The 23,917-nt window shown below is 46.4% G+C and overlaps 1 protein-coding gene across 1 annotated transcript in view; it reads right to left on the bottom strand.

The window, feature by feature from the left end:
* Window positions 1-19,783, bottom strand: part of P2RX1 (purinergic receptor P2X 1) — a 32,477-nt gene extending 12,694 nt beyond the window's left edge. The window contains exons 1-6 of the mRNA XM_054008648.1: window positions 19,483-19,783; window positions 11,168-11,315; window positions 10,303-10,374; window positions 7,091-7,160; window positions 4,278-4,374; window positions 164-244 (exon numbers count right to left, since the gene is read on the bottom strand). Of these exons, the coding sequence (XP_053864623.1) occupies window positions 164-244; window positions 4,278-4,374; window positions 7,091-7,160; window positions 10,303-10,374; window positions 11,168-11,315; window positions 19,483-19,619 (605 nt within the window). The 5' untranslated portion in view covers window positions 19,620-19,783. The remainder of the gene's footprint in view (window positions 1-163; window positions 245-4,277; window positions 4,375-7,090; window positions 7,161-10,302; window positions 10,375-11,167; window positions 11,316-19,482) is intronic.
* Between the last annotated feature and the right edge of the window lie 4,134 nt (window positions 19,784-23,917).

Raw genomic sequence — 23,917 nt, 5'->3', positions numbered from 1 at the left:
CAAAAGATGGTGTTTTCTGCACCAAATGAGCCAAGAGCTATAAGTACAATACTACATTGCTTTACATAGTGGCAGGGATCAAACTCTTTAGCGATCAGAAAAAAAAAAGTCATACGGATTTGACATTTGATCTCTTTAAAAAAAAAAAAAACCATATACTCACCTGGAGACTTTAAACGTGGGGAAGGTGATGCTGTTCTTAATAAATAAGGTAAATTTTTCAGCTTCTAAGAGCAATGGGGGGCTGAAAAATACACGTGTTAACAAGAGCTTGTCTTTCAGTTAGCCAACATATAAAGTAATTACAATAAAGGGAAGAAAAATAGATGCAAAGAAATTATTTGGGATAGCATCCAAACGATCACATTCAGGACCCAATGAGAGATTTGGTCTGGTCCTTGCACTTTCTAGATAAAAAGATGAATTCCAAAGTACCCTAGGTAGAAGCACTATAGAGAAGAGGGAATATTTGCTATGCAGACAAGCCTTGTCTTGTGCCCGATGAAGGAGATTCCTTTCAGTATATGCTGTGTTGACTTTACTGTGGAGAAGCAATAATGCAGAAGCCAAATGTCCTCTCCTCATCCCCACCCACTGATCAGTTGGCTGATACAGAGACCAGGCTTTGGTTTTGCAGCTGGCTACTGTACAGCACCTGACGTTTTACAGTTAGAACAGAGGAATTTGAATTACTTTTCTGCTGAACATGTTGGCCAAATTCTGAAGTCTTTATCCTCAAGCAAAACTCCCACTAAAGGCAACAAGCTCAAATCCATGGCTCATGAGAGGCTCTCACTCCCAATGATGGGAGCTCCTTACTTTCTATGGTAAGATCCTGTGCAGCCTCAGAAAGGGGCAGGGAGCTCTCTGACCCATACGCAGGACTCAAGGCTCCTGGCTTTTCATGCCACCATTGCTGGGGAAGAGAGGAGGCTACTAAAACCCTGGCATAACAATACACCCTAAAGCCTGGAAGCAGCCATAGAGGAAGGAGATGGGCTGCTCAGAGCACCCATAACATGATCTGGTGGCTGGGATGACTGAGAAGGACCTCAGAGCCATTATTGATGCCCATCCCTTGAACACATACCCTGCATGCATCTGATAGGCTTCTGCTTCTCCCCAGTTCTGGTGATTCAGGGAAGTGGGAGAAGCAGCATGGGGACTACGCAGCTACCTCACTAGGTTGGAGCAGCCCTCACCCCAATGAGGGATATAAGGGGGGGAAATTCACTTCTCCTCTGCTAAGATCTGCTCAATCAAGAGGCCATTTGTAGTGCACAACGGCAGCTTTTTTTAACTTACTAACTTATGAAAAATGCTACGTGTTCATATGTACCCAACCCAGGAGACGGTGCTCTATTAGCTAGCTGCATTTCCTGTGTAACAGGGCAGTCTGTCCTCTCTTTAAGAGTAGTTGTGGCATGGGTCCAGCCAGCCGTGTTCCAAGGCTTGGCTCCTTTAAGGACAGATATTCTGGGACTTGTAGGTCTTCTAAAGATCACATGACCAAACAGAGAGTAAGTCCTGCTGGAGATTGGGGGTCAGGTTAAGTGACAGTCATGTGACAGGCTACAGTATATCAGGCAAGCCAGTGGCTCAGGAGAAAGACTGGCAGGAGGTTCTTCATGGTGGGATAGAGCAGGGATTCTCAGCGTTTTTCTTTTTGACTCCCTCCCTCCCTCCCCCCCAACATACTATAAAAACTCCACAGCCCGCCTAGGCCACAACTGTTTTTCTGCATGTAAAAGCCAGAGCCGACATTAGGGGGCAGCAAGCAGGGCAATTGTCCAGGGCCCCACGCCACAAGGAGCTCCATGACACTAAGTTGCTCAGGCTTCAGCTTCAGCTCTGGATGGCGAGACTTCAGCTTTCTGCCCTGGGCCCCAGTGAGCCTAATGTTGGCCCTGCTTGACAGACCCCCTGAAACCTGCTCACAGCCCCCCAGGGGGCCTCGGACCCCTGGTTGAGAATTGCTGGGCTAGAGAATGCTGGGGAACAGACATCTGGGGGGAGTTGAGGAGGTAAGATTTAGAAGAAGCTGGGAAGGGCACACAGAAGAAGGAAGAGGCTTGGGCAATACACCACTAGTGGGCTATATTGAGGTTGCTGGGGAGGGAGCCCCTGGATAAACAGGGTAAGGATTCTGAGACTCGGGGAAGAGCTGCAGCACTGCTTGACCCTGGGAGAGTTGCTGGAAGCCTATCTTTGTTTGGAAATTTGACTTACCCTGAAAGGGGAAGGACCTTTGCCGTAGTGCCTGGAAGACTCTGTGATGGATTTGGAGCGTCTCTGTAATTTATGAATACAGTATGTTGAGATGGTTATTGGGATGTTTACTGTATGACTATGTTGGTTTAGATTAACAGGTGGCTGTCAGGAAAAACAAGCAGGAAGGGAAACAAGTAGCTCCAGTTAAGCTACTTCTCAGCAAACTCTTGAGAGGTGTTAAGAGACGATGCCAAAATAGGAAAAGGCCTGGGAATGCAGGTGATTAAAAGAACTGTGGCAGGTTTTAAAAGGAACATTCTCCCAAGACGGGGGAATAGTGGATCAAGGGAACTCACACATGACACCTTGCTCGATGTGTCTGGAGATGTTATGCCTGCCAATACTCAGGGGATGGGAAGCTTTTAGCTAAGAAAGACAGTTGTTTTAAAATCCTTTCTGTCTAAGTGCTTTGTTCCACTATTTAAAATACTACTTTTGTTTCAGGAAAGCTGTGTGATCCCTGTAAACCATTGATCACAGATTCCTGCAGGGAAGAACAACAGGTACTTGAGTTCAGTTGAACCTGCTGGATAGGAATGGTTGATCCACAGGGTGCTGTAGCCCAGGAATGGTCTAAATGTGGAAGAATTGTGGTAAAGGCAAAAGACCTCAAATGGTGCGCTCAGAGAAACTGGGAAGAGGACAAACTTACAGGTAGCCCTGTAACCATGACAGCCCCAACCACTCAAACACACCAGAATCCAAAAGGGAAGATTATGACTCCCAGCTCGAGGATGGGGGAACGGAGGCGATGAAGGCACCTGTTGCTGGATCAGGTAAGCTGCTCTGGCATGTACATTATAGAGCACTTCTGCAAGACACTCCACAGAATTTCCCAGCCATATACACGTGTGTGAAAGTGTGATGGAAGTTCCTTGGTTGCTGATAAGGTGTGTGACAAATGTGAGATCTGGGAAATTTAAGGAGTTCAATAAAGCTGAAGTACTGAAGGGACCCCACCAGATCATCTAGTCTAACCCCTGTATGTCACAGCCTCCCATACCACCCAGCACCCACACACTAAACCCAACGATGAATTGTATTGAAATGTGCCAGGCAGGCATGGAACAATAAGTGGAACAATAAGTGTTATGCTGATTTCCTGGGGAATGATTAATGCAAATTCTACGACCCCAGTTATCCAGCTTTTTGAAGCTGTGCCCTGAGGAGAGGGCCATTGATTGGTGATTGCCTGGTCCAGGATACTGGAGAGCAAAGGCCTGTGCTGTATAAAGACACACAGCTAAATTGTCCAGTTGGAAGGTCTAGTTCCTGATTGAAAAATTGACATGAACTTGTAACCAAGGGGGCAAACCTAGTTGTGGGGTTTGAATGATTGACAAGTATTCTAGGCTGGAGTTGGGGGTGACTTCTGGGAAGTTTTTAGCATGCATGTAAGTTCTATTAATGGTTTTTTATACATTTTCTCTGTAATGCTTTTCCTCTAAGAATACACGTGCTTGCTTAGAAAGAGCTGTGTGGTAAATTGTAATGGCTGGCAGTACACTGTTCAGAGCTCTCAGAGACAGAAAGCAATGCACGGGGGCTGGCCTTTAGGTAGACTGGCTTGCCAGGGATATCAGACTGGCTGGCAGGGAGCTGTGCCTTAAGACCCCGTTCTGAAGGGAGACTGATGGGTCTCCACCTAAGAGAGGTGACAATTGGGAGCCAGAAACCTTAAATGTGCCCCCATGGGACCATGGAGGGTGAATATAAGTGAGTTACCCTGAAACTGCAACACATGGCACCTGCCACCCCAGCCCTCCACCAGGGATGTACTTACTGCTCTGCAAAACTGTGGCCATGTTCCAAGGTCATGGAGCAGCAGGGTCAGCATTTGGCCCCAGTAGAGTTTTGCCTGAGTAGGGGCTTCAGGATTTGGCTCATGAGCAGCAGTAGTTAGGCAGTGGTCTTGTTCCGGTGCAATCCTAACCTTACATGTAATACTAGCAATGCCCCTCACAACCAAGAAGGGAAATCTGACTGAAAATAGGACCATTTCTTACTCAGGAATCTGATCGTCCTCTTCTACAGGGCACCAGCCAAAAATCTCACAGGTCTTGTCATTGCTGTTGAAATCTACACACTTCCCAGTCATGATACCTGAAGAAAACAGGGTTTAAAGTTCACACTTGCAGTTGAATATGGGACTGTCCAACAGTTGTAGATGCTCACTGTCAAATCTCACATTATTGAGACAAAGGGCAGCCTTGTGCTCCTAGGACTTGGAAGACTGTTCAAATCACAGCTCTGCCACAGACTCCCTGTGTGACCTTGAACAAGTCACATAGTCTTTTTGTGTCTCAGTTCCCCATCTGTGAAACAGCGATAACTGTCCTTCCTTTGTTTCTTTTGTCTGTTTGGTTTGTAAGCTTTTTGGGACACAGACTGTCTCTTACCCTGTGTTTTTCCAGTACACACCACAATGGGGCCCTGATCTTGCTTGAGAGTAAACAGTAACTAATAAATAAATAAATTATTATAATAGGCCTGGTGGCAAATATCTCACACACCACAAGGAAGGCAATAATGCTGTAGCAGAGTGTCTATGAGGCTTTGCACTTAGTCTGTGGTTAACTCACTCAGTTTTAAAACTTTGGGGGACAATAACACTATCTTCATATGTGGGTCAGATTCACCCTTGTGCAGAGGGTCAGCACAGGGTCGATGCAACACTTTAAACCAGCAAAATAGGTCTTGTGCCTTCTGCACAGGGGTGAATTTCACCCAGCAGACTGGGGCTAAGGGAGTTGGGTATGGCCAAAGAATGTGAGTCCATGGCAAAGCCACAAACAGATGCCAAGAGTTCTGACTCCCCCTGACCACTCCAGCAAATAGTTTACTTTGATTGTTAGGAAGCAGTAAGGATTTGAGGATCAGGAGATCCTGTTCCTTGTGAGTCCAGATATTTGCTCAGTTTTTAGCAGCACCTGTTGTCAGAGATCTAGTTGAGTGGTTTCTCCTAGACATTTACCACACTGCTGTGAAGGACCCAACCACTGAATCCTGTGAGCTGAAATGCTCCAGAATCTGAACAGGCTGTGTCTCTGGCTTGGAGTCTCTAGGCACACTCTTGGTAGGGGTGTGAGACAGAGGATCTGCTTGAGATCCCATAGTCCAACTGCCTGGCCCAGGAACTAATATTGACCCTTCAGACTTCCCATCCTTAACCACACCCTTTCCCAAAACCCCAGCAGTGTGGATGCTCTGGGTTCACAGGTTAACTTTTCAAGGGCACGTGACAGGTGTAGCACATACAACACAGACATACTCTCTGCAAGTTTATAACACACTATTGTGCTTTACATTTAATAGCATGAGAAATACCCAGATCTATACAAAAACAATAAAACCTACAGGCATTTCCCTGCCTCAGTTTCCTCATCACTCCAGAGTATTCTTTGGGTTGGGATGAGAATACTCTGGGGGTATCCAGGTCTCTCTCCTGCTGTGCATTGTTTGTCTTCACCTCTCTGCCATGTCAGCTTTCTGTTTTCTGATGTTGGTTAATCCTGCAGCTAAACCACCATCACTACTCCCCTCCCCCATGAGGGGATGCCCGTCTCCTCCCCCTTTCCTGTCTAAAACTTCCTGTATGGCTTTCTCTGGCTATCTCAATGTATCTTTCCTGTATTCACTCAACCTCTGTGGTTGTTAAAGACTAGCATGAACACCTGGGGTTTTTTGTCCTGCATTTGGGGATTTTCTGCTCTCCCTCCCCTTCTGCAGAGGAGTAGGAGAAAGCTCAAGCCCAGAAGAGCCAGTTAACATATTGTCCAAGGTGCTTCCATCTGAATGGTCAGTGGTTGTGTTATAATGACCCCCGTCATCCCTGGGAGGGAGATAACCCTTGTCAGCAAGGATGGGGTCCATGTACACATAGAGGTATTCAATGATACATTGAAGTTGTCACTATGAAAATTGCTATATCAGCCAGAATTCAGATGTTGTACAGACAGTGTCCCCACATCGTCACCCCTGGATCTCTCCCCCACAAGTTTCCAGGTTTGCCTAAGTAACTTAAAAATGCACAGACTGCAACTATGGAACAGTGACCCCAAAAAGTAACCAGTTAATCACCACTCTCTGGTAGATTCTGATCATTCAGGCACGGAATATGAGAGTTGTCTGGAGAGACCTTACTAGGGTCACTCAGATTCCCTTGTCAGCTTCTCCATGTTTATTGCCTTTTAGGTGCAGCTGCTTAAAAAACCCCTTGGAAATTAAAGTATATAATTAAATAGTGTCCAAGAGATCTTGGAGGGATATATATTAGGAGATAGAATGACCAGCATGCCCCATTACAATCCTGTTTCTACCTTAGTAAGCCATTTTCCTACCAACCTGCTTCATGAAATTATCTTCATGTCCTTAAGATTGGAAAAAAAAAACCCTGAGAAGGAAGTTAGCAACGCTGGCATTCAACCTGAGTTTCTGCTGCCAATGAGGCACTGCTGTGGAGTGCACAGGCAGGTGTGGATGTAATCGTGGGAGTGGTTGACCCTTTTTCCAAAGAGTGGGAACAAGAGAGAATCTTTTCATGGTTCACATGTATCTGACCTTTTCCAAATGGGTTCAACCCATCTCTGCTGACAGGCTGAAATACTGCCACCTTCCTTGCACTGTGAGAAAGTAACAAAACAACCTGTCTAATCCAATCTCTGCATTTCCAATATGCCTCTCATTGTACCGTCTAGACTAAGAATTGCAGGCAGCCTGTTATTCATATAGCACCAAAAGCACATTAGGGGCTTCAGAGACAATGAAAGACAAAGTCCCTGTCCTGAAGAGCTCACAGTCTTAATGCCTTCCTTCTTACCTTGCCCCTGGCGACTGTACTTCCCTTGGATACAATCACTGTCATTATTGCATCGTCCTGCATCTGGCAGCTGTGATGAGAAAGAAAGCAGACATCTCTCAGTGGCTGGGAGTCAGGTGTCTAGCAATCCCTCTCTGTACTGTGCATGGGAAAGCCCTCTTCAATTTCAGTTGTCTTTAGACTAAGGGCTTGTCTACATGGGATATTTCTGCACAGCAAGCCAGGGTGTGAATCTACAGCATATAGCTTGCTGCACATAATGTTCCTCATAGACAAGCCCTCAAGCTGTGGCTTTAATGCAGAGTAACTCGAGTTATCACTGCTCAAACTAGCCTAGCTCTAGTGAAAGCAGCTACATTGCAAAATAACACTGGAGCCGCATTGAGTGATTGGATTAGCAGCTGGCAAATTGTGCTCATTTGAGCTGTACCCTGTACTACCTGCTGGGCCAGCCAACTCAAGTTAAAAGCACCACCACACTCAAGGGGCTTTGTGTGTGGACAGGACATGAATTGGGGCAACACTGGATTTATAACGCAAGGCAACTCTGCAGTGAAGAGAAGCCCTAAACTGGATTGGGAATTGTGCCCTACGGGAGGCAGATTTTCTATGTGGTGATTCCCAGAATATAAGAGTGGAAAATCCTTAGGGAATCTGATTGTCTTCACTGTTGGGCCGAAGAAGATACTGCAGTCCCATCCCCTGCCTCACTAGAGATAGCATCTTGTGAATACAAGTACTACTCCTGGGGGAATTCTGTATCACTGCGCATGTGCAGAATTTATGTCCCCCACAGATTTCTTTGCTTGCCCGCAGAAAAAATGACTTTCTGATGGGGAAGCAAAGAGAAGCCACAAGAGTGGTCATGTAACCTTCCCCAGCAGTATGTTTCGGGTGCCCAGGGCAGCCGGCAGAGAGGTAAATCACTGTGGGGCAGGAGGCGGGACTGGAGAAGACCCAGCTGGTGGTTCCTATCCTGCGCTAGGCTCAGCTGCTAGTCCCGGCTGGGCTGGGGAGGTTGGGACTTCCTCTTCCCCTGTAAGACATCCGGGGCCAGGTTAGACCCACCCCCAGATTTCTCCCCCAGCTGTAGGAAGATCTGCAAACTCCTCCCCCACCCCCCTGCACGCTTCCTGCACCCATTGCTCCTCAACCACAGGGGGAGGGATCCCTGCACAGGGAGCTGCTCCCCTATCCGCCCAACCCCCGTGCACCCACACCCCCTCATACCCAGACCCTCCTGCTGAGCCTCACCCCCTCCCCTGCACTCAGAACCCCCCCCAACAAGCCCCACTTCCCTGCATCATCCCGACGAGCCACTCACACACTGATCACCACCCTACCAAGCTCCAACCAGCTACACATGGATCCCCACCCCAGAGCCTCACTCCCCAGCATCTGGATCCTCAACTAAGCCCTCCACACCCAGACCCCCCTGCTGAGCTCTATCCCCCCACACCCAGACTCCCGTGCTGAGCCCCAGCCTCCTTCCCCTGGATCCCCCCTGCAGAGTCCCATTACCGTTGCACCCAGAACCCCCCAACAAGCCCCTGTGCATCCAGATCCCCCCGCACCCAGGTCCCCCACTGAGCCGCCCACACCCAGATTGCCCCACATAGAACCCTCTCAACCCACACCTGGATCCCCTGACACTAAGCTCCTCCATATTTGGATCCTGCCTTGCTGAGCCTGGTGCCCACACCTGGCACAAAAGGGCAGGGCTGGGGTGTTTCTGGGGCAGGCCTGGTCCTTGCGCTGTGTCAGGGTTGGGTGCAGCCTCACTGCTGAGTATGTGATCCCGGGGGGAGCTATACAGTGATCTTCCACCTCTGTGCAGCCAGTGGCCTATGCTCCCCAATGCCATGCTGGGGCCTCCACATTTATTTGTCAAATACAATTTGCAGAATTTTGCACAATTTTAAAATGTTTAATTTTTTGGCACAGAATGCCCTCAGGAGTAAAGTACAAAGGAGGCAGGGGGTAAACTCCAGCCAGCTAACCAACTGTAGTAGATAATCCAACCCTCCCAAAGGCCCTGTACTGGTCCTGGTTATATATGTTGGCTGGATTCTCAATGGTGTTCAAGGGGACTTGCATGCTCAAATTTCCATTTAAAAATGAATGGGGACTTGAGCATCCAAATCCTTTAAATGGCGTTAGAAATCTCTGCAGACTGTGGAGATTGAGCGGAGGTGACTGAGTGCAGGTAGCTGCAGAAGACCATGTACTGCAATGCAAGGTTTCCTTGCAACCCTTTTGGACTTCTGAGACGTGACAAATCCTTCTGACACCAAATACAGGGAAGCTGTCCTTCATGGCGATGTCTCCACTGAGCAAATGCAAATTCTCTGGAAATCATGTAACAAGAGTTATCAACAGCTACATGTTTGCTGTGGGGAGGATGGGGGAGGCTGAAAATAGATTTGCTAATGAGTGTCAGTACTAGGGATGTTTTATTATGGAAGGCAACTGTAGTACAGTGTATCCAACACATTAACTGTAGCTTTCCCTTGCATTATAAACAGCATATTTCTTTGCCAAGAAGCTTAATATCCATAAAGCTAAAGATCAGAAGCTTGCTACTAGCAAATTGGTGGGAAAATAGTGAGCTGTGTTACCCCCGAAGAGATGGGACTTTGCTACTACAGGGAAAAATTCCACCCTGGCCTGCTCTAGTTTAGAGACTGTCTCTTATCCATTAGGGAGGAATTTTTTGTGAACTGATTTGCCTATCACTAGGCATAGAGGAAACTTGTGACTCCAGGTTTCTTATTGAAATAACCAGCCAAAGCGAGACAGTTCCAATGTCTCATCATTGGTTCAGTGGATGGGCCAGTAGACTGGGAGTCAGGAGAGCAGCTGTTTCCAGTTCTGCAACCTTGAGCAAATCTCGTCCCCTTCTGTGCCTCAGTTTCCCCATCTGTGAAATGATGGATGATGAGGATACATGATGGATTAATATAGTGTGGTACAATAAGAAGTGACCTAAAGCTTCTACAAAACTTGGACTCAAACACTGAGGTGTGATTGAGTTTGGGTAAATCCTCTACAAGTTCTTTCATTTGGGGGATTGGCTGGAATTTTAGGCAAATATTTGGGGTGGGGGGAGAGGAAGACTCCTGATTTTTCTCCCCTGAATGTTTTCACCCATCCCTAATAAACCTAAATTAAAAAAAAGAAAATCCCTGCAATTATAAAACAATTCTATTTACCTCAGGGCAAATATCCTGCTTCTGTCCGGGGGTGATAATGACGTTCGTCATCACCACAAATGAACTGTCCCCCTACAAAGAGGAATGCGATCAAGTCAAAGGTGGAAACTTATTTTCAAGTGAGTCATCATGATGGGGTGGTAGTTACTGGGTGGAAGGTGTTACTGTTATGCAAAAACCTTCATCTGACCATGGCCCAGGAGGTAAACAACCCCACCTAGAGCACGTACTGGCAGAGGTTGTCAGGCTGCCCATCCTTCCTCCCTTAGGCAGACTCATCCTTAACCCTCTTACCAACACTGCTACTTTAAAGACTTAACCAGATGGTTGCTCGTGAGAGGCAGGCAGTCTCTCCCGTGGATAGCAGAGATGCTACAAGGGGGAGCAGTAGGAGGAAATGGAGATAAAATATCACCCAGCCAAATAAGGAGACGAGGGACAATGGGTCCAGTAATGATTATCTGTGAAGTTCTTTTTCCTGGGGATACATCATTTTGGGCTGCTGCGCCTCCCTCAGAGCCTCATCAGCAGTTTGGACCCCCTGCTTTGGAGAGGGGACAAGGAGCCCCTAATAAATAGTAACTAGTCATGAGCTGACGGTAACCTATAGTCTGATTTTTTTTTCAGAGGTGCTTCACCTTCAGTTCCTATTGACTGTAAGGGAAGTGGCAGATGCTCAGGACCTCTAGAAATAAGGCCCTGAGTGTGTTGCCAAACGGACGCCCTTTCAGCCAGTGGTAGCCCAGCACATGCTGCCAATTCACAGAGAAGGCTGTAGGGCTGAAGAGTCATTTGTTGGTTCCCTCTCCTCCGCAAGGTGCCAATAAAGAACAGTGATTAGAAAAAAGCCCTCCCTCCTCCTTACCTGAGGTGGGAAAACATAGTCGGCCACATCCCAGACGTGTGGGCCCATCCCGCTAATGTTAGTAACAGTTAAACCTTTGAGCTTCACCGAGACCGAGCTGATGATGCCGTCCTGTGACTGATAACCCTTCTCATAGAGGAAAACCCACCTAGGCAAACAAAGTCATTCAGATGAGTTACAGAACATCACATTCATTAAGAATACAGTGGGGTATCTGTTTTTTTGTCTAGTTACCAGGACGGAGTAGACATAGAATGGGCTCCATTTGCAGAATGGGAAAAGCACAGATATTCCAGAAGGAGGAAGCACAGTGCAGTGGTTGAAGAACAGCACTGTGTTTGGGGACCTGGTTCTGTTCCTCATTCTGCCACTGACTCCTTATGTGACCTTGGGCTTAACTGAGATGCCTATGTTTTCAAGCATGGCCTGGTTTCTTTGGGTCTCCCACTTTAGAAGCCAAAGGCCTGACTTCCAGAGGTGCTGAACATCCCCAACACTAGGTCTGTGATGTCGCTAGCCCCTCTGAAAATCAGACTCATGTGGCTTTTGAAGTTGGACACTTTCTGAGGCACTCAGAAGTAGAGGCCATGCTAGAAAATTTGATCCTTAACTGAGTCTACAGGTTTCAATTTCCACATCTACAAAACCAGGGTAACAAAACTTACCCATCTCACAGGAGTGTTGTGAGTCTTAACTCAGCCATGTTGGTAAAGTACTTGAAATTGTAGATGGAAGGAGCTATAGGTAGATTTGAAAAGCATTATTACTGAGTTATTTCTGTGCAAAATATCTTGAAATATATTTTGAAATTCCTAGTGGGAACAGGAATTGGTTCAGTTCAAACAGAAACCACCCCGAAAGAAAAACCGACTCAAAATTTGAACCTAACCCAAACCAAACTTTGGTGTTTAAAAAAAAAAAAAAAAAAATCTACCATTCCTTTTTGCACAACCCCGCAAGTCCTGGTCAGACTGTGGACCAGAACCACAAACACCTAAAATACCTTCAAGGAAGGTTGTTGTGAGAGACTTTTCAGCCAAGTCTCACAAACTTGCAGGGGCTATATGAACGTGTTGCAGATCTTGGAAGTCTCGCTCACACAACAAGACTACTGATTCCACTGAGGATATTTGCATGAAGAAGGGTTGCAGGAATAGATCTAAATCAGAATCCGTATCTTGAAGGCCTTTCAATCTCTTCCATTTATAGGCCTCAAAGTACTCTACAGAAACAACTCATTCAGCCTTACTACACCACCACAAAGTGGGGAAATATCTCCTCTCCCTTTTCAAAGATTATAAAATTAGGAATTGAAAAATCTAAGGCAGCCAGTGGGAAAGTCAGAAATAGAACCCACAGTCCTGAAAGTCCTAACTTATAGTTCTCTTTTCTAACCACTTGCTAACACGACCCCCTCCCCCTCTTAAATTAATGTCAATGTCTCCAGATTTCAACAAAGGCACAAAACGTGTGATAGTTCCATTAAAAAAAGCGATCTTCAAACTAAAATGCATGTTCTTTACCTATGTGAATTTGGCAGCTTTTGCTGATGGCATGGGTTGAGTTTGCAGGCAGTTAGCCACAATGTAATCTGTGTGGGGGGAGGAGGGGATCTGCTTGAATTTCCCTGCTCTTAATCTGAATTTGACCTCATGATCAAGAGTGTGAAGGAACCCTCTGTCAGATGAAATTAAATCAGAGCAACATTTAATGGTCTAAACATCGCCCTGTCCCACAGTGCAATGTATGGCTGGTGTAACTCAGGTTAATAATTAGCCAACACATGGTCTCAGGTGACAGCTGGCAAGCTGAGGATAGCGGCAGTAAGTTATGTTAGTTAGTTGTCTAAATATTAGTTTACAGATTACTTTATGAATGGTTCATCACATTTTATATGGTCATTAATACTTTCAATATGGCCAGATTTTAACATTAATTAACCTATTACATGAACAAACTGTCTTAATTAACTCTGTGAGAAATTGTAAACAAGGCCAGGTGACCATTTTGGGTTGAAATCCAAGACTTCGTGGAGTCATCCACATAAGACTCGGTCAGACTAAAAAAGGAGAGATCTGGTTTTCATCCCCTGCAGAATGTGGGCATGGATCCCATTCGCTCTGGTATGCAAAGTGAGTGCTCTGCTGGGGGTGTTTTCTAGGAGAGCATAGAGGCAGTGGTGATGAACATTGGTCATTAGCTGCGGCGGGTGCCTGTAATTGTCCTGTGCTGCCTTCACCATGTGGCGATGTCAGAGGCTGCGCTCAGCTAATTAGCGTGTGGTGTTAATAATGGATGGATTTCATCCCTTCCATTTGTGGGCACCCTGAGCATTGCTCTTGATGAGGGAAGAACTGCATGGTAGTTTAGGGGAGTGGAAATGAAATATAATGCCCCTAGGATGCCACTTCAAATCCAACCCTAATCCATTTAACCTACATCCACTGAGTGTGGCGCTATGTCCCTCTGTAGTGGTGGCTGGGCTGTATATAGAGGTTGATGAGCCTGCTACAAACATGGATCTTCTATATCAGGAAATAGAGACTCATGGTTTTCGATACTGAGATCCCAGGTTCAATCCCTGCTGCCGACGACCCGCCCAGGAGAGGGATGTTACACCAGCAGTGACTAAAAGACTGTTGAGTGGCCTCCACCCAACAAGACAGTGGTATCAGCCTCAGCCCAGCTCCTTGCAGACAGATGCCGAAGCAAAAATTCACATGCATCACCAGTGTTTCCTTTTTCCCATCTTAAAACTACAGCCATAGCAGGCTGAAGAGCACCAAGTTTTTAGCAAAAAAGCCAAGAACAAAGGGCCTGCTTCTGTGAGAGCCTCCAGCAAGGTGTTGTGCACCTTCAACTCCCATTGACTTCACTGGGAGTTGAGGGCACCCGGGGCCTTAATGAGCACAGAGACTGAACTGCCCTCTTAGCCATGCAGCTGGCTCCTCCATTGCCGGACGCTGCAGGGAGCAACGTGGCTGGGAAAGCTGAGGGATTTCAGCAGTTCCCATTGCTCTCACATGTAACGCATTCCCTATTGAAATAAAAAGCAAATGCATTTGACAAAAGAAGAGATGGCCCTGGTACCTAGAGAGACATTGCAATACCCATAGCCCCAGAGCATTCGGCAGGTCTGCAATACTTGCCCCTCATTAACAGAAAGGTAACATTCCCACAGTGACAAAGGATATTCCCCAGACCTGAAGAAGAGCTCTGTGTGGCTCGCAAGCTTGTTTCTCTCACCAACAGAAGTAGGTCCAATAAATAAAAGCTATTACCTCACCCACGTTGTCTCTCTAATAGGGCTAAAATGATGCTCTCTGCCTACTGAGTCACAGAAAGCAACGCTTCTACAGGAAGAAGAACAGGAGTACTTGTGGCACCTTAGAGACTAACAAATTTATTAGAGCATAAGCTTTCGTGGACTACAGCCCACTTCTTCGGATACAGGGCCAGCCCTACCAGGTTTAGTAATCACCTGTGCAGCAACAGCTTTAATGCCTGTCTGCTGCCTAGACCCATTGCAGCATGTTTCTGGGGGCTAGATGAGAAAGTGACTGTGGGCCCGTCTTGCAATTTTTCTAGGGCAGTAGATGCTCAGAGCCAGCATTGACTGCCTCAGGAGATGGTGTTGTAGACTTGGACTAGGAACCTAATGCCATCTGTAGCCAAACAGAAGGGGAACAACAAGAATGCCTTGGTTGTGCCAAAATCTCCAGCCCAGGTTTCCTAACCTTGCCACCATAGCTTAGGCAAATAACTGATGGATCCTAGGCAAATGAGTGAGCCTCCCAGTTCTTGCTGCCTGTAGAACTACTTGTGGAAGGCCATTTAAGAGACCTTTTTCTAAGTGTGTATATGGTGGGGGGGGGGGGGAAGGGGTTGATTTTGAAAATGAGCCTTCCTGGCAGAGGCAGCAGCTGGGAATCCAGAGGGAATTGAGACTTGTGGTTCTTGCATATTTTACTGGTGAATATATATATTACAAGATTCTCCCGGTAGTAGAAGAACTGCGCATCACTCTCTAGCATGGCTGGGACCCACTGGAAGTGTGGGAAGAAGAGTCTTACTGGTAACCAGATTTGCGTTTTAGTTTCTGGCATAGGATTAGCCAGTTGAAGATCTGAAACGGATACTTTTTCCTGTGTGTTCCCAGACTAGACCAGAGAATAGAGCATTGTCTGCATCTTTTCCTCAGCATCCCTGCTGCTTATTAATTTCAATGGGTGAGCCCTAGTTCTTGCTACGTGAAGGGGTAAATAACACATCCTTATTCACTTTCTCCATACCAATCATGATTTTATAGACCTCTATCATATCTGCCTTTAGTCATCTCTTTTCCAAGCTGCACAGTCCCAGACTTTTCAATCTCTCTTCATATGGAAGCTGTTCCATACCCCTAATCGTTGTTGTTCTTCCTGAAAGCTTCTTGGGGCAGGAACTGTCTTACTAGGCGTGTACAGTACCCAGAACAATGGGTCCCTGATCTTGGGGCCTCCTAATGCTACTGTACTATAACAACTTCCTCAATATTTGGAGATGCTCAGATTGAGGATTTGGGTTCAGATCTAGCTGGCTAAGCCTCACTGTTGCTGGGGCTGGCTGGAACAGGATGCATCGTATCTGCTACCTGCATTCTGTACACAGCACACACCAAGACAAACAAATGATCATTTTTTCACATGGTGTATGCTAACGCTCACTTCCTTCTGAACCCTCTCCTTGGTAAAAGAAACCCCAGTAGGACAACGGGAGGGAAAATACAAATTAAATAGCATTACAGTCTCACCATAGTTGGAAAAGTCTCTACATGTAAACTTGTCGGATTAGAAAAACCCACAGGCCCATGCAATAATGATTGCATGTGCTTGGGGTGCATTGATAACACTATTTTAGGATGCACATAGATAAAAATAGGGTACAGAGGAAGAGGAAGTTACAGAGATATAAAGTTGCCTCTGTTTTTGTCAGTGGACTAACCCCAACTTTGCTTCTAGCATGAGAACGTTCAAGCCCTGTTGCTACTGAAAACTAATAGACTCAGGGACTTTAAGGCCAGATGGGACCACCATAGTCATCTAGTCTGACCTCCTGCACACTACAGTCCACAGAACCTCACCCACACACTCCTGTAACAGAACCATAACCTCTGGCTGAGTTACTGAAGTCCTCAACTTAAAGACTTCAAGCTAGAGAGAATTCACCATGTACACTACTTTAAACCTGCAAGTGACTCATGCCCCATGCTGCAGAGGAAGGCAAGAACTCCACAGTCTCTGCCAATCTGACCTGGGGGAAAATTCCTTCCTGACCGCAAATATGGCAATCAGTTAGACCCTCAGCATTTCAGCAAGACCAACAGCCAAGGAAAGAACTCTCTGTAGTAACTCAGAGCCCTCCCCATCTAGTATCCCGTCACTGGCCATTGGGGATATTTGCTGCTAACAGTCGCACATCAGCTACATGCCACCATAGGCAGTCCCATCATACCATCCCCTCCATAAACTTATCAAGTTCAGTCTTCAAGCCAGTTAATTTTTTTGCCCCCACTGCTCCCTTTGGAAGGCTGTTCCAGAACTTCACTCCTCTGATGGTTAGAAATCTTTGGTCTAATCTCCTTTAGGTCAAGTGGAAACCAAAGGTTCTATCTTTGCTATCAAATCAATGACCACTATTTCTGAGAATATGCAGCAGTTGGTGTCATTGCAATATCATTTCTTCCCAGAGGCAGGCAGGATACCCAATGCCATAATAATCGCCCAACAAACTGTTCTTCAAGAGAACCGGGCTCATTTACATATTAAATGTAAAAATAACCCTGCCTGGAAAACTTGCTTTCAAAGATTAAAAAAAAGTCTAACTTCCTCAGGCTTGTTCATTAAGGGAGAATATAGTTATGATCTGCAGAAAGTTGGGGAAACAGGGGAAGAAACTCTTTCAGACAGATAGTGCAGCTGAGATGCTAAGCACTTGTGGCCATTAGAGGCTACAGTACATGTAATCTGGCATGGCAGAGATAGCCAACACAGTCTGCAAGCAAAAGTCTCCCACACAGAGAAGGAGCTTTTCTCCCAGGCCTGATGTTGGAGTTAAACAAGTTTCACCCTTCTTAAAAAAAAATATAAAAAAAGTGGGGGGGGGTAGAATTACCTTTCTACCCACCTGGAAGCCATTTTTATTGCCTATGCTGCCAGCATATCATGGTTCGTGCCTTTATTGCACCTACCTGCTGAGGTTTAAAACAAACACAAAAACAAAAAAACCCTCTGGATTCTGGCTTTGGAGTCATGGCACAGGCTTTCCTGCCTGTTTCTCTCCAATGTTTTGCAGGCTGTATTCCCCTCCCCGACTCCTCTGGTTTGTGTTCACCCTTGAGCCCTACATGGAGGCTGAAACTATCCCATTCTGTAATAGCCCTACAGCTCAGATTTGAAGATGGGGCTGGTCAGAAAAGAGTGGGGCAGGGAAGGACGAAAAAAAAAATCAGTGAAACGTCATTTCTGTTCTTTCATAGAAAGTTGTTTTTTTTCAGCCACTTTCCAGACAGCAAATTTGGAGATCCAGGGCCTGCACTGTCCCAATGGCAGCAATTACTATTCTCACCACCATCATCCCCCTGTTGTGAGGCTGCTGCCCTGCCTCTAAGCAATGATTATTTGGGGATAAAGGGTATGCACTCGCTGCCCCTCCTGCAAATGCTACTAATTGCACATCTAAAAGAGTTAAACAAAGCCAAGCATCACTCACAGTCCTATCTCACGCCATTAGACGTGCGAGGTCACAAGCCTTCTGCTGTGGGAAGCTAGAAGCCCTCTGGCAAGTATTTCCTAAGAGGGATTGAGGTTCATCTTTAGGTCTTTTCCCCATCTTCAGCGTACGTGGGGGAAATCAATATTATTCCATCACTGAATACACCTCACCAGATCCATCCCCACTGGCACAGAGAGGTGCAAATAGCTAGGGGAGCAGGAGGTGACCTTCTACTCCCATTCCACCACTGCAGCCCGCCTTCAAGGCTCCCATCCTAGAAGGGCAGTTCCTCTGGATGCTCCACAGCAGCCTCACCAGGGGAGGCTGCAGCAGATGTGCTGAATCTGCCATGCTCCTTACCTGGCCTGCCCCGAGATGGAGGCTGGTGCAGGGACCTTACTGCCTGCATTAGTGTATTTCAGTGACTGCGGTGGCCCATGTGCACTCTGAATCACGTGCATGCTCTGTGGTGAGATTGTTCAGTAGGTGGCTAGGCTCACTGGTGCAGAGATTCTGACCCCTTTTTGAAAAACACCCAGTGCCACGCTACAGAGTTTGATGGCTGCCTGGGGGCGGCCAGTTCAGTAGCAGTTTTTAGAAACAAACTTGTGATGAAAACTTCCCAGGCAATTCAGGGCACATGAACTCTTGCTGCTCCTTTTGTAGCTCTAAACACCCAGGGTCAGGACATGCCTTTCAGTTTGTGTGGAGCTTTAGACACGTTTGCTTTATTTACTCCCCCGTTTAAAACAGTTTCTGCTGAGCTCTAGCTGCCTTCAGGCCCAGCCTTAAGCACAAACAAAGCAAAGCAGACATTTGCGCCTTGCTCTTTTGGAAGCACCGTATCCCCTGCTCATTCTTTAACCCATAGGCTGGCCTTGCCTCCCTCTTGGGAAACAGGAGCAGAGAGGGAGGAAATGTATGGCCTTATTCCCCTCCACTCCTCCTCCCTCTTTCAGCTGCTTGGGGCTCACAAATTACTAAGCCGTCCCTGTCTGCCTTTCTTTTAATATCATGAAAATAGTAACAACAGCAGGCATTGAGGGCCTGAACCAATGACTTAATAGGCTTTGGATCAGGCCCTTATAGAAGGCCTTTCCTCCAGTGAGCTTACCACGATTTACGATGTTTACATACTGGGATTGTTACACTCATCACGGACATGCAGCCACCTCTGGGGTTTAACACAGCAACTATTTAACAGTGCAGTACAACACTGCTCAACAAAGAGCTCAGGGCAACGTGAATACTGTTTGCAGGTGAAACTGTTGGGAGACTAAGGAGACAAAATATAATTACCCACAACATTAGAATCTAGTGAATGCCCCTGCTCAGGGTGTCTAAGGATCATAAGCGGCAGGGCCTCAGCTTTACTTCTCATCCAGAAGGGGGCCGAACAGAAATTCAGGTAGACAAGCCAACCAAGAACTGAATGTGTGGCAACGCTAGCGTTGAGCTTAATGGCTGGTCAGCAGGTATAGTATGTGGAAAGTTCAGAAGAGCTGCCTTTTGGAATTTTTCATTGAAGTGAAAGGCTATGTAATGAGCAAGAAAAACCTTACCCTATGATGTAACCAAGGACCACAAGCTGGATCAGCCGGAAGATGAGTCCCACTTTCTTGTTCCTCACCAGCACCATCCGGGGGGTGTCATATTCAAAGAAGAAGGAAGCAGCTTTCTCCCCGAGCTTGAGCCCCATGGCTGATGCAGCAGGACTAAAGCTCTTCTATGCAAATGCCTAATCCCAAACCAAACACAGGCTCTGTCGCTTCTGACTGTAGTGGGTGGAGCTCCTCGATACAAGAGGTCAAGTCTTCTGTTTGCACAAAAATCTACCAGTGTTTCCCTCTGCACATCTGGTTCCTTCTCAGAGAGGGGATGGAAACTTGCTCTGCCTATATGCTCACCTCTGCGTGCATAGTGCACTCAGTGTCTCCTTAGATGGTCTGGGGGTGGGGATATGAGAGTATGTAACGGAAGCATACAACCCAGGCTATCCGGCAGCACAGTAACTGCAGCACAACACAGGCAGGATGGGTTAACCCTTACAAAGCGTTTGGACAATGCGGAGTGCAATGTAATGTGCTAAGAGTTACTAGTCTGATTGCTTTGACTGGGGCAGACCTGCTGGCAGGATCAGCACGTTGCCATATATAATTTTTCAGAAAGCTGAAATCATCCCAGGGTAACAGAAATTGCCCGTTAACAAAAAATGGAAGTTGTGAAATCAATATGCATGGTCTAAGTCAGTTTGTAGATTGCTGTGGGTTACTGAAAGTACATGGGACCCTTTCCTGTTGTACATTGCTCCTCCAAGCAACTGTATACGAGGAAATAATGTTTTTTCCTGTGGGTTTTGGGGTGGGGTTTTTTTTGGTCTTCATGATTACAGCAGGTGGTGCAGCTCTCTGGTAACTCACTTGCCCTCCAGAGCCCAATAATTCACTCTCCTCTACAGTTCTGTTCCTTCTTGGCATTAGCATTGCACAGGGAGGTCAAAGGGTGAGTCACGAACTCAAAACAACAGCCTGAGGGAAGGAATTCAGATCTGAATGTTCGGTGGGGTTTGCATCCAGGGGTTTCTCTTGGGCCATCATAGAGATATGGGCTTGCCACAAAGTTTGGATTAGCACTTCCCCAAAGTTTGGGTGTGGGGCCGATCAGATCTGGGATTTAGGTTTAGGCCTATCTCTAGCAAATACGGTCATTTCAGTGAGATTATAAAGGGATTGGCTATGTCCAGGAATAGGACTAGCAACAGCTAGAGAGTTTCATAAATGTTAATTAACCGTCTCACAATATACCTGGGATGTGGGTAGCTTTCTCATATTATAGATGGGCAGGGACCCTCTTTTTGTCTTGTGTTTGTACAGCACCCAGCACAGTGGAAGTGCTAGGCCATGATTGGAGCACCTAAGTGCTATGGTAGTACAACCAATTAATAATAATAATACTGTAAATGGGGAAACAGACACTGAAAGACCATGGAATTTGCCAACGATACAGAGGCAGGGAATCCATTAAAGACAGACTAAAAACATAAGCGCACTTGGTTTCCAGACCTGGGATCAGGTGAATATCTTGCCTAGGTTATTGACTGCCATTTGCAACAACCCTAGCTACTAGAAATAGATGCAATCCTACCTCTCACTCCTCCAGCCTAATGCAAACACTCCTGAACTTTGGGAGAAGTTAGAGCCATAGCTAAACTGTATGACTCAGGCATGTCTCTAAAGAGATGGATTTGGAAGGTACAAGAGTATCAGTTAAGACTGTGTAAACTAGGGAAGGTACACTTAAGAAATCCCCATGAGTTTCTGATTTGATTCCACTCCACCTGGATTCACAGCACTTTTCACTCTGAATTTCTGGTTCAGATGCATCACAAAGCAGAACCCAGGCAAAATTGCCATAGTTCACATCAGAAGTTTGCACAACTTGGAATTTCACTTGTTTTCAACTCAAATCCCATAAAATCAGCCCAGTTTAGCTTAGTAGTGGGAAAATTTTAGTGGACCATTGTGCAAACTTCAACTATGTTTCAAGCCTGTAAATGTAACCCAAATCCAGACAAAGATTTTAGGTTTCACTGAGAGCATTTGGAACAAATTCTGATAATCATCCTCATGCTTCAGGGAATGTTCGGGGGTGGTGGTGGTCAGGAAGCTTTCCTAGTACTCAGATACTAACAGGGCCAGATTCTTGCACCAGTCGTATAATGGGGCATCTGGGGATTCTCTCTGTTTGGGAACCCTTAGGTGGAGTAAACCTGATATAGCCAGATCTATGGTACCTGGTCCTGACTCCCTTAGCACAGGTGCTATTCTGGGGTTGTACCAGGGAGAAAAAGGGACATAGCCAAGCCTTCACTCTGGCTTTTTTTGCCTGGTGGAAGCACATTGGGACTGTGGGGAGAATTCCAGGCGGAAAAAGATAGAGCAGCATCTCTGTGATGCTGCTCTATCTTATGCTGAGACACAAACTGGCCTGCAGCTGCCCTCCAGGGTCAGGGCTGAGGATCTGAAAGGCGGTGGAAAGCCCCTTGTGCTCATGCTGAGCAGAGCTGGGGCACTCTTGAGGATCTGGCCCATAATAATAACTTGCATCCATGTGAGAGTTTCACTGGTATCGATGCACTTTAGAAAGATAATGCTATTGACTCCTCCCCGCTTATGGGTGGGCAAGCTGGGGCAGGGGTGAAGAGACTTGCTCAAGGTGGCGCAGGATAGGTCTACCCTCTTGCCATGTGATCTATGTAATGAATCTCAGGAGGAAGGGAGCAAAGAGCTACAGCCACAGTGCTCCAGCAGGCTGGGGAAGGCTTCTCAATGTGACGTTTATTGCATGAAAATGAGTGCCAATAAATGGGCCTGGGCCTGTTAGCCTCAGACTGAGACTTGGATCAGGACCTGAGGGAGGGTTGGAAGTAGAGTTTGGCTCAGACTCCTCTCTAGTATGAAAGCTGTAGGTACAATGTAGAAATCCCACTGCAAGAGACCCAGCGAGATTATTTTGCAACTTTTCAAATGGTGCGATTCTGCCATGACACGTGTATGTATGGGAGGGGGGAAGACATAGCTTCAAGAGGCTCCATAATTATTGCCTCAAAGATTTCTGCACTACAAGTGCTTAGTTGACGAGGGTTTTCCCCCCAACCTCAACAGCCAGCCCTGCAAATTCAGCCTGGCCTCAGAGTCAAGCTGGGCTCTTCCTGATGTATGCAACATCACCAGTAACCAAGGAGTTATTCACAATTGTGTTGAATGATATAGGAACCAGGCTAGACTCCAACTCCCCCTTCCTCTGGCTATTGTGGCTATACCAGGCTAAGGAGAGTAAAACATGCTTTTTAAAATATACTTGTACTGTGATCAGTTAGGACTCTGAATACAAGCAGGGAGCAGACCTGTTGAGACATGACAATATTTTCACCTAGTCACTTTTCACTTTCTACTGGCTTTAGCCTGGCAACCCTTTGACATACGGGCTCAATAATTTGAAGGCTTGACAAACAAGAAAAGAGCTGAACCAATTGATTATAACAAGATCCTTTCACAAGACTACAAGGAGCCACTTGGTGCATTTAAAATAGACTGCATGGAAACACAGATGAACTTTCATAGTAACCTTTTGGGCATACCATGCGGCTTAGAAATCTAAATCAGATGGCACTGCTTTGCTTACTTCTAAGTGACATGATGTAATCCAGGCTCCTAAGCCCTAGAGGATGTGGAAAACCATCAGATGAGAAGCCAAGAGCAAACATAAATTGCTGATGATAACCATTTAAGAGCGAAGCCCGATATTGCCACTGAGAAGAACAGACAGACCTTATAAGCTTAGACATCTGTTGGGGGGGGGGGGGCGGAGGGGGGGAGAGAAGAAAATAAATCATAACCTACTGTACGAAAGAAGGCCTTTTAGGGAAGGCTGCACACCCTTGCCAGAGAAATGGGAATAAGGAAAATAGGACATCTAAATTTAACAGCAAACTCTATTGTAAAAGAGGAACTTGTAACCCTCTCCAGGACTTGGATTCAATAGAATGGCTAATCTTTCAGCTAAAGTAGTTTCCTCGGGAGACCATATTCATCTCCGATTTTAAAATTTCTTCAGGCAGCTGTTGGATTGGCTGCCCTGAGTGACTGAACTCCTCTAGTGACTCATGAGTTTTATTTTTGGGCGCCAAACTTGAGAGAACTTAACGGGGCCTGATCTTCAAAAAGGGTTGAGCAGCTGCTCTCTCAGAATTGGGCTTCATTAAGGTGGCGGCGCTGGAAACCCAAAAAGCTTATGAAAGCTTAGGCCTAAACTCTTCCCCCACATCCCGGGATGTATCTTCAGCCTTGCTATAGGCCTTACGCTCATTCACTTCCCAGAGAGGCTTTACCCACCTGCTTGTGCATCACTCGTACCTTTGCTACCCAGTCAAGTCCCAACCTACTCCAGACTGTCTTGAGAGAGTCCCAACCTCACCCCATCCTCGTTCAACACCAT

This window comes from Malaclemys terrapin, chromosome 18, assembly GCF_027887155.1.
Source record: "Malaclemys terrapin pileata isolate rMalTer1 chromosome 18, rMalTer1.hap1, whole genome shotgun sequence".
In the NCBI taxonomy this organism is placed as follows: domain Eukaryota; kingdom Metazoa; phylum Chordata; order Testudines; family Emydidae; genus Malaclemys; species Malaclemys terrapin.
The sequence above is the reverse complement of the archived record's forward strand: the minus strand, read 5'-3'. Positions and strand labels throughout refer to the sequence as shown.